Source organism: Electrophorus electricus, chromosome 4 (genome assembly GCF_013358815.1).
Source record: "Electrophorus electricus isolate fEleEle1 chromosome 4, fEleEle1.pri, whole genome shotgun sequence".
Lineage (NCBI taxonomy): Eukaryota > Metazoa > Chordata > Actinopteri > Gymnotiformes > Gymnotidae > Electrophorus > Electrophorus electricus.
In genome coordinates this window covers 23,101,566-23,111,565 of record NC_049538.1, presented here as the reverse complement: position 1 = coordinate 23,111,565, position 10,000 = coordinate 23,101,566, and the positions used below count along the sequence as shown (strand labels likewise).

At 46.3% G+C, this 10,000-nt stretch overlaps 1 protein-coding gene across 9 annotated transcripts in view; it reads right to left on the bottom strand.

The window, feature by feature from the left end:
• frmd4a (FERM domain containing 4A) overlaps nucleotides 1-10,000 on the bottom strand; it is a 96,050-nt gene that overhangs the window by 45,436 nt on the left and 40,614 nt on the right. For 2 of the 9 annotated variants that reach the window (XM_035525510.1, XM_035525511.1), the window contains exon 1: nucleotides 8,191-8,621. The exons of 5 other annotated variants lie outside the window; for them this stretch is intronic. In XM_035525510.1, the coding sequence (XP_035381403.1) occupies nucleotides 8,191-8,283 (93 nt within the window). In that variant the 5' untranslated portion in view covers nucleotides 8,284-8,621. Of the gene's footprint in view, nucleotides 1-8,190; nucleotides 8,622-10,000 lie in introns of those variants that run through there. 2 more of the 9 variants (XM_035525507.1, XM_035525508.1) reach the window with 1 other exon arrangement.

Here is a 10,000-nt window from a genome sequence, read left to right as displayed (position 1 = left end):
ACAAACATTCCCACATTGAAAGTCTAACTCTGCTCCCCACCGATTGTTAGTTTTAAAGCGACAGTCCCTCAACACAGCGATCAGGGGATCGTAGCTAAATACGACAACCAGAGACGAGCCCTCCCCCATCTCCTGCACCCCAGGGGGTGGATTCGGCTTACACTCGGTGCCCGGTCAGTCATGAGATCCGCACTATCAGTGGCTCCTCTTTCCCTGCAGCAGGGCAGCAGACACAAGAGCCTGTAGGAACTGAAGACACTGTTTTCCCATCAGTGCTGATGGAATGACATTTGGATGCTGATTTCTCCAAAAAAGGGACCATGATTTCACTGGCAGAAATACTATATATGTCCATGACATTTCAAAACCTAACCAAACAATCACGCGCACATATACACACAGACACGCACCAAACTGTGATCAGTGATTTAGTCGATGTGGATCGAGGCATTTCTACAGATATGACCTTCAGGATAATTTTCCATTAAGGTGTCACTAGGTGTTTAACATAGGAGTGGAATCAGAGCGCCAGTCTCAATGGTACACATATACAATGTGACATCCTGTTCAAACATGCTGTTTATTTGAATAGAATTACATGGCATGCGGCTGCCTATCCTCTGGCTACATAACTCACTTCATACAGTCTACAGCGCGTTCTGTTGAGGGCAGGGACCTAATTTCCCCCCATGCATGTGCACTGTGCACAAGCCAGCTCCTCCCCATCCATTTCCATGGTCTTTACATTTTCTTTATCTGCAACCCAACCGAAAGCTTCAGTCAATGAGCCATGAAGGGGGCCATCGCCAGTGCCTCTCTGCACCATAATTAAAAGCGCTTCTGAGATTCCTAATGAGAGCTAAAAGCGAGAGATCCATAGTGCATATCGATGCCGTGGCGCTATATAATGATACTAAACCACAACCGGCATATTACATCAAGCTCACTCAGGACAAGATCTTGGATGGCTTGGATCTTATTTCTGGAGTGAGACACACCTGAATACACAGTCAGCATCGTCAAGGAAGCACAGTCTAAGAAAGCAAACCCTCACAAAGAGGAGTTGGTAATGAGTGGTCCTTCAGCAGCTGAGCAAAAAAATAGTTTTTTCTCTAACTGTACAAAAGCATCACATTTGGTCATGTGACCTTGCATCTTGCCTGTCAGTCTTAGAATTGCACTCTTTTGGGGGCAGCTGCAGCATGATGTAACGCTCTGCTGGAGGAGACACAGGCTGTAACCTCCCATTCACTGAAAACGTGGTGAAGAAGTAATAATTACCAGCTTTATCCCCACTCACATCTCTCACTCGAGGATGCCAAATATCCTGAAAAGCTCAAGCCATTAAAAGTGATCGGGATTCCCGAATGGTACCTAGAATCACTGTCAGTCACGCAGAGAACCAACCTATTTTGATCAACCTCTTTTATCGTTAAGAGAACTGCAGATGGCTGTGGCACAAATTATAGGACACACAACTGCACAGATGGCCAATCCCTGTCTGACACTCATATACTTTGACTGACAGCACAGGGACAGAGCTGGACCCATGTCTGTCTCTCCAGCTGAGAGCTAATGGAAGCCACTATGCTCAGGAGCAAGGAGTCTCCAGGGCCCACCACAGAACTCTCACCGGCGCCCGCAACACCTAGACTGTCCTAGTGAGACCCGGCGTCACCAACATCAGAGCAGTACAGTGCATTAGCGGGGAAATGTGTTCGTGTAGGCAGGCCATGCAGGGGAGAGAGAGAGAGAGAGAGAGAGAGAGAGAGAGAGAGAGAGGGAAGGAGAGAGGGGTCAGTGAGGAGAAAGAGAGAAGGGACATGTGAGCACAGCAGGTCTGAGAACAGTCTTTAAAAGCAGATTAGGTGCTTACTGTTTACCATCCCAAGTGCTGTCATTTCATGACAGAAGTGTGAAGTCTTTTTCATATATAACGTAAACTAAGTTAAAAAAAAGAGAAAAATGCAAACTGCAAGCTGACTTTTCACCCAGTTTACATCTAAAACAATAGTGATATAGCCAAAACATGATGACATCACACATACCTTGGCCCTTGGTTGCAGCATTGTCCTGACAGACGATCTACAATGGAATATCCCCAATTCCTCAGCTCCCCTCTGCAAATTTCTTACTTCCGATGGGAAACAGTTCTCCCTCACCATTTTCTAGAAATGTAAATTCTCTCTCTCCCTCTTGTGTGTGTGTGTGTGTGTGTGTGTGTGTGTGTGTGTGTGTGTGTGTGTGTGTGTGTGTGTGTGTGGTGGTGCGGGGGGGGGGGGTAAAGTTCAAATATTTGGAAACTGTGGAACCCTTCCCAGGTTTGTATGTGTGTGTGCAGACTGTACTAATGGACCCTGGGAAATGTCTTAGTATTCACAGACTTTCCACACTTATACACACAAGCACACACATACAGTATTAACCAAACTCATCCCACTGACATGCCCACATGCTTCCAAATGCTTCCAGAGACTTCCACCAACCTAGCCACATTACAGTGCAGAAGGGACTGAAAGTTAGAAGTCACATGTTTGTTAGAGGAAAACGCACACATAACCATCATCGTCAAATTGAGACATCATAGTAGAGACTGTTGTAGCAAGCATCTATTTGCTCAAAAACCTGTTGGTGTTTACGTGTGTGTGTGTGTGTGTGTGTGTGTGTGTGTGTGCATGTGTGGGTGTGTGTGTGTTTGTGTGTGCATTAGTGTGTGTGTGTGTGTGTGTGTGTCCACTGACCTACTTCACTGTGCGTATAGGCTATTCAGCTACTGCTCCTGATTTCCTCCAGGAACATAAATATTTATGAGGATTATGGTATAAAAGCACAAAACCCACAGGAGTGTGGAGGACATACGTACACACACACACACACACACACACACACACACACAAACAAGCAGGGACACACACACACACACACGCACTCTCTCTCTCTCTCTCTCTCTCTTACACACACACACACACACACACACACACACACACACACACACACACACACACACACACACACACACACACACACAAAGACCCACAGGCATACCTTTATGATAAAATAAGGGACTGTGAGATGTTTGGCATTTTAATATCCCCAATACACGTTTGGCATTTTAATGTCTCTCATATACAGGCACCCAAAATACTCCTGGACACACACATACACACATCTACTCTCTCTCCAACTCAAAACACCCACCCACCCCACACCCGCACAGTACCATGAATAGACTATTGAAACACCAAGATGAGTCAGTGTGTGTGTGTGTGTGTGTGTGTGTGTGTGTGTGTGTGTGTGTGTGTGTGTGTGTTACTGGTCTGTTCCAGTGTGTGTGAAATGATCCATTCTCTTTTCTTATCTCCCTACACAAAGCCCTGTATGTTCATGTCTGTGTCTTAGGAACATTCTCGGGGTGTTTGGGGGTGATGCATCCTGTTTTGGGAGGGAACACTCTGACCACTTCAGCACCCCTCACTCTGTGCTGGTATTTCTGGGAACACAACATGAGATCTAATTCAAACCAGTTCACGCCCAGTTCAGCAGGAGCTTATAGCTAAAAAAGAGACGCCCAAGTTCACATTCTCCTGTAGTCTGAACATATGTGTGTGTGTGTGTGTGTGTGTGTGTGTGTGTGTGTGTGTGTGTGTGTTGGTGTGGGTGTGTGTTTGTTCCTGTGTTTGTGCCTGTAAGAAAGAGAGGGGGTGGGGTTCATTTTTAAAGAGCACAAGTCTGAGCATTGTACTGATTAATGACCTGCATCAAGCATCAAGCCTTATTTGTCTCCAAATGACTGGCAGAGCTGTTTTTACATTAAACCTCTAATGAATTCAGCAGCAATCAGCATCTTTTGGAAACATTGATTATCATCACCAGGGTTATCATGATTTCTCTACTATCTGAGATATATATTCTGACTTTTAATTATAAACATGTTTATTTTATTTTATAGCTCATTCACTGAATAGCACTTGAATGCATTGAATATAGTTCTGTGCCCTCATCAATGGGATTCCAGGATCTGCAGGACCAAAATGAGCGCCCCCTGCTGGCTCCCTGAGACCCTCTTTAGGCATAAACCTATCAGTATGCTGTTATTGTGTGAAAAATAATTCAGCCCCTGTTCCCTCTGAAAGCTCACACCACTAAACCAGAAGGGACGCCTAAAGTGAGGGAACTCATGATCAAAGCTAGAAAAAATGTTGATGGCGGGTGTGTCTAGGTTTTACGGCTTGATAAATGAGTGTTATTTTGTCTGCTTTATATCCCAGAATGTGCAGTACACACCTATTGTTAAAAGAGCTCGCTGAAAAAAAATCTTTTTCATAGTATCTACTATGAACCTGGCAAACATGAGTTAGGTTGTCACAGCAGAAAACAGGGCAGTTAGAACAACGACTGATCTATTGCGTTCTCGCCATGAATAAATCGCCATATTGTCCCGATCACAGCTGACCAGCCTCCCGATGGGACGTGACAGGATGGTTAAATGTAATGAGCATCAATTAGCATTCTGCTTTAGCCAAGCAGCTGAGAGTTGAGCACAGAGGCCAGGTCCACCCCCGCCCCCACCACTACTGAAACCTCTCTCCCTCTCTTTTCAAGCCACCTAGCAACAATGAGTCTCCAAGGAGCGCGCCGGCAGTCCCACAGGCACGGAGGCCCGCGGAAGGAAGACCGTCCCGCCGAAGCTGTGGCACCTGCGCCTGTTCTGGCTAAGCAATCAGAGGGCTAGCGGGACAGTGGGAGAGCAGGTGCGGTGTGTCCCGCCACAGATCGAGGCAGCCTCGGCAGCTCTGAGGGAAGACATGGAGAGAATGAGAGAGCGGGAGGTGGGGAAAGGAGACAAGCACTGAAGGAGAGATGGATAGAATTGTCACAGTTACGGTGAAAAAAAAATCTAAATAAATCTTGCCGAGTGAGTGAATGGGACGCTAGATAAATTGGGTGAGTGAAGAACAATATAAACTCGTCATGGGCAGAAATGCTGAGAAAATGAGAGACAGAGGAAGAGAGGGGAGCGGACCTTCTGTTTCTGTTTAATAAAGCAGAACACATCTCTGTCATACGGGCAGACTGCCACAAAATAGCCACCACAATCTGTTCGGATTTAAACAGACTGATGCAAACTCAACTTTGCACGCTGGCTACAGTTCACGATGAATTTAAACAATTTTGTGGTATACGATGTCTTATCAAACATAACCCTCCGGCACAAAACAAAAGCCTGCTGTATAAATGTGTGCCAGCTCGTGCGCGTGTGTATGTGTGTGTCCATGCGCATTCCATCCTGCTGTTTCTTTTTGAAACGAACAGTTGAGGCAGGTGACCATAAGAGCATGCGCTGATAAAAGCTAGTAGCCATAGACTGAACGGGACTGCACAGAACATAGCCGAGGCTAATCCATCTTCCATAAAGAAAGAAATTGAGAGCTGGAGGAAGACAAAGTAAAAGAGCAATTGGGGGATGAAAAAACATGGGGGTGGGTGGGTGGGTATGAGATGGGGATGGCATGAGGTGTGTGTGTGTGTGTGTGTGTGTTTTGGGGGGTGGGGTTGGTAATCAGGCATAACAAGCCGTGCTCATTTGATTACAATCTCTTTGTCTGTTGATGACGATAATGATGTCTTGCCGTTGGCTGCTTCTCCCCGTAGCTCATCTCACAGCTTCAGAGGAAAGCCTGAAATTACTGCAGGGCTTCAAAGGGACCAATCACGCAGCCCGTGGAGCCGCTTTGACCCGCTCAGCGCATTCCAGAGTCGAGCGGGCCACGCAGGACGGCTAGCCCCAGAACGGCCAGCTAAGCGCTCATTTAACACTCATCCCATGATTCATTGTAGCGTGAAGAGAGACTGTGGAACGAGAACTCCCCTAGTGTGGAGACAGAGCTCACCATGGCAGCCACGGCCATGGCTGGAGCAGGGAGCTCAGAGCACGTCCTCTGAGGGAGGCGGTTGCGCACGACTGTGCTCATCAGACTGAGTGATTTTAGCCTAATGCGGCCCCAGGCGCTTATGGACCAGTCTGAACCCCCCCCCAGCCTCAGCCAGTCTGCTGATACTACTGCTCATAGCTCGTATGGGATAAGGGAAGAGACTGGCAGCATGCGTAACCTGGGTGCAGTCCAGGTCCTATGGGGTAATCTGTAGTACGGATGTCCAAATACCAGACAGCTGAGGCGTAAGAGACAGGGAAGTTGATTTACAGGTCACAGGCATTCACTAGCAGTGACACTACTATAGGGAATCATAGTAGAATTAATTGTTGTTGGTACAGTAGTATTAATAGTACTGATAATAGTACAAGTCCTAATGATAGGAGAAGCAGTTGTAGGGGTATTAACAGTAGTATGGGAATATAATAACACTAGTAGTATACATGGTAGGAGAATGATCATTATTGCCAGTAACACATTCATAAGAACCGAGTTTATGTTAGCAGCAGCAAACTGGATAATGAGGTTTCTCACAGCTTTCCTCTGCTCCTGAGCTCAAGTCTTTAAGACTGAGTTTCTTTCTTTACTGACCCCTCTGTGCACTGTGGGGAGGCGTGATGGTCCTCAGGAGCCCTGCTCCAGCTTCCTCCAGCTCGGCCAGCAGAGTGCGGCGAGCTTCCTCTTCACACGGGCCTCCTGCATCACGCCGCCACCAGGCTCTGCGCTAATGGCACGCACCCAATTAGCCTGATAGACCCTGCCATAGAGCAATGGGTCACGGGGCCCGATGCTGAGTGTTCAGAAAAGATCACACTAAATCTGCCCTTAATGTAATTTGCTATCAGAAGAGGCCACACACAGACATTCATACACACACACACGCACACACACGCGCACACACACACACACACACACACACACATATGCACGTACACACACCTGACCTAGTCATACTGGCATAGTGATTGAGCCTGAAACTCACAAGTGCTCTCCTACAGGGAGACTACAGAGGACCGGACAGCTACACGATCCAGTCATAGGATCACCCAAGCCTAGGTGGAACTTGCACATCATGGAAAGAGGAACAGTCAGAAGGGACTGTCCACCATCAGATCAGTCTACAGAGATCAGTCATCAGGCTTCTGCAAAGCCAGCGGGCTTTCAGATGCTCAGTCAATGTCTGTGTTTGTGCATGCTGGTAGTGCAGTAGGCTACGATACAAATCAGGGCACTTAGCCTAAAGCACCAGGCAGAGAAAGGGAGAGAGAGCGGGACAAAGAAGAAGAGAATGCAGCAGGGGAGTAGTAGTGATCATGTGCATGAGGAAATCTTCTGATCAATAATTCATACGGCTGTAATTACATACATCTGCCTCAGAGAGAGAGAGAGAGAGAGAGAGAGAGAGAGAGAGAGAGGGAGAGAGAGAGAGGGGGAGAGAGAGAGAGAGACAGAGGGAGAGAGAGAGAGGGAGAGAGAGAGAGAGAGGGAGAGAGACGTAGAGGAAGAGAGGTAGGCAAAGGGGTGCTCTGTTATGCATTACTGTAAAATATTCAAACTGTCATCTTGTTGTCAAAGTGTATGGGACAAGGGACTTCACTTAATCACACTAACAAAGAACAGCAACATATTGCAGTGGTGATTGTGAAGTACATGGGCATATTTAAACCCAGTCACCAGTTTACAGATTGCATGTAGTACATTATATCACTACATTAATGCTTGCTTGTTTAATGGTTTAATGGCCATTTACTCTGTGTTCTTGGCACTGGCACTGTGTCTTAATGTTGCTTTAAGATGAAAATTTCCTCAATCCCTTAAAATGTCTCCTTTGAAGTAACTGAGATAACAAAGGAAGATACAAAAGGCCTGCAGCAGCTCCAAGCAAGGCCAGTCAATGAGCATGTGTGTGTGGTTCATAAGCATTCAAGACAGAAGTTTACATAACTCAGCAGGTAGCAAACTCTCCTGCCTAATAACCTCCATGTCTGGGTCGTTCCTAAAATTCCGCTCAGAGAGAATCTTGATTATGAAAAGCTAAATCAGTGATATAAATTGGGACGAATTCAGCACCGAGAGCTCTGCATGTGAATAACTCCATGGCTATTACCATTCACAGTTACTACCTTTAGCAGAACAGACGTGCTTTAACACACTCATGCATACACACATAATGATGTGCACATTGAACCATCTTGAGCTCATTCACACTGTGCGGAGTTACACACACACACACACACACACACACACACACGCCTACCCGCTCTTCACTGTTCCTCCTGAGAGTAGCTCCGGGCAGTTTGAGCAGAAGCCTGCGGGTCCTGCCCGGGGTTCCGGCTGCCTGGACCACCATGCTCTGCGTAGGGCTGCGTGTGTGTTTGGGAGTAGCTCGAGCAGGGTGAGCGGTGTGTGTCTGTTCTCCCAGCTTAGACACACACGCTCGCTCTTTCCCTCGCTCCGTCTCCACCGCTCCCTGCTTTTCCACGCCGACTCTCCTGTGTTGCTTCTATCCGCGCCTCTCAGAGTCGGCACTGCCTCTGATCTCTATTGTTTTATTTCTCTCTTTCTGTCTCTCTTTCTCTCTTTTTGCTCTGATTCACTCAGCCCATTCTCTGGCAACCCCAGTGCTTGCTTGCGAGGTGTGTGTTTGCTGTCTTTATGAGTGTAAGCTTTGAGTGTGCAAAAGGGAGGGAGGATCTGCTCTCTCTCTCTCTCTCTCTCTCTCTCGCTCTCGCTCTCTCTCTCTCTCTTTCTCTTTCTCTCTCTCCCTCTCTGTGTCTGTAAGTAGCTGTCGAATAGCTTGTGGGTAGAGTGTTCTAAATACGTCAGCTGTGCCTCTCCTGCCAGACCCAATCCAGGTCAATGGATTAATATGAGCACTGTCACACACAGAGCAACTCATTTGACCACACACAATGATGCTTGTATATGAAAGAATGGCAGGGTTTTTTTTTTATACACTTTATAAGAGAAGAGTAATGTGTGTGTTTGTGTGTTAGAGAGTGAGAGACACTGAGTACACTGCCCATACTCTATTCAAATGGAATATCTGATGTTTTGCTGTCTGCTGTTCAGATTAGCTATAAATCCCATAGCCCATAGCCACTTTCCACAGATACTGCACACACCCACCCACACACACACACACACACACACACACACAAACACATACAGACACACACACACAAGTCAAAGGAAAATACCCCCAAGCAGCGAGAAAGATTGTACTTCGAGGATCCCTGCATGCCTGAGTGTATGTATGTGACGTTATAGCCCATTTTGTGTTAGTGTAACAAAGAGCGCTTGTTAGCAGAGCACTAAAGCCATTATGCCACTCTTGGTCTCTTCTACTCTCTTTAAAAAAACGGAGAGAATTACAGTAGTTCAATGTTTATTATGAAGCCGAGCTAAAATTAAAATCACACATACCACATGAAATTACAGGTGCCTAACTAAAAGATGAATACAAACAAACAAACCAAAACAATCCCAAAAACACTGCCTTAATACCTGGAGTCTAGTTTTGCTTTCTAAGCCTTGACTATGCAGAAAAGCTTCAAGACTGGTGATTTTTCACAGTTAACCTGACATAATCAAGCCCAAGCATTTGCACAATGGGATGGTTATCTGGACTTGATGGGCTAGCTGGCAGCTTGTGTTCGCCTTTGACACAAACCACAATGCACTCAAATCCAACACTTATTAGTCATCTAAGCAGTAGAGAGAGAGAGAGAGAGAGAGAGAGAGAGAGAGAGAGAGAGAGAGAGAGAGAGAGAGATTTCTTCTGCTAATCCCCGCTCACGTCACCTCTAGCTGGCCTAGATTAGGGATATTAAAGCATCTGCACTTCTTCCCCTGGTGGGCGGCTGCAGTCAGGCAGGGTTGAGTATGACTGTACTCAGTAGGTGGCTTCTTGATTCTCTATTCTAAGAGGATGTGAGTGGTGTTCTGAAATGTGAAGGATCTGAAAGTCTTAGGCCACCATTAGATTAGTTGTATTATACCTTTAGAAAAGGTATAATGATCATATATAATTATTTCTCAGTCCCTTTATTTAAAATATAACCAGA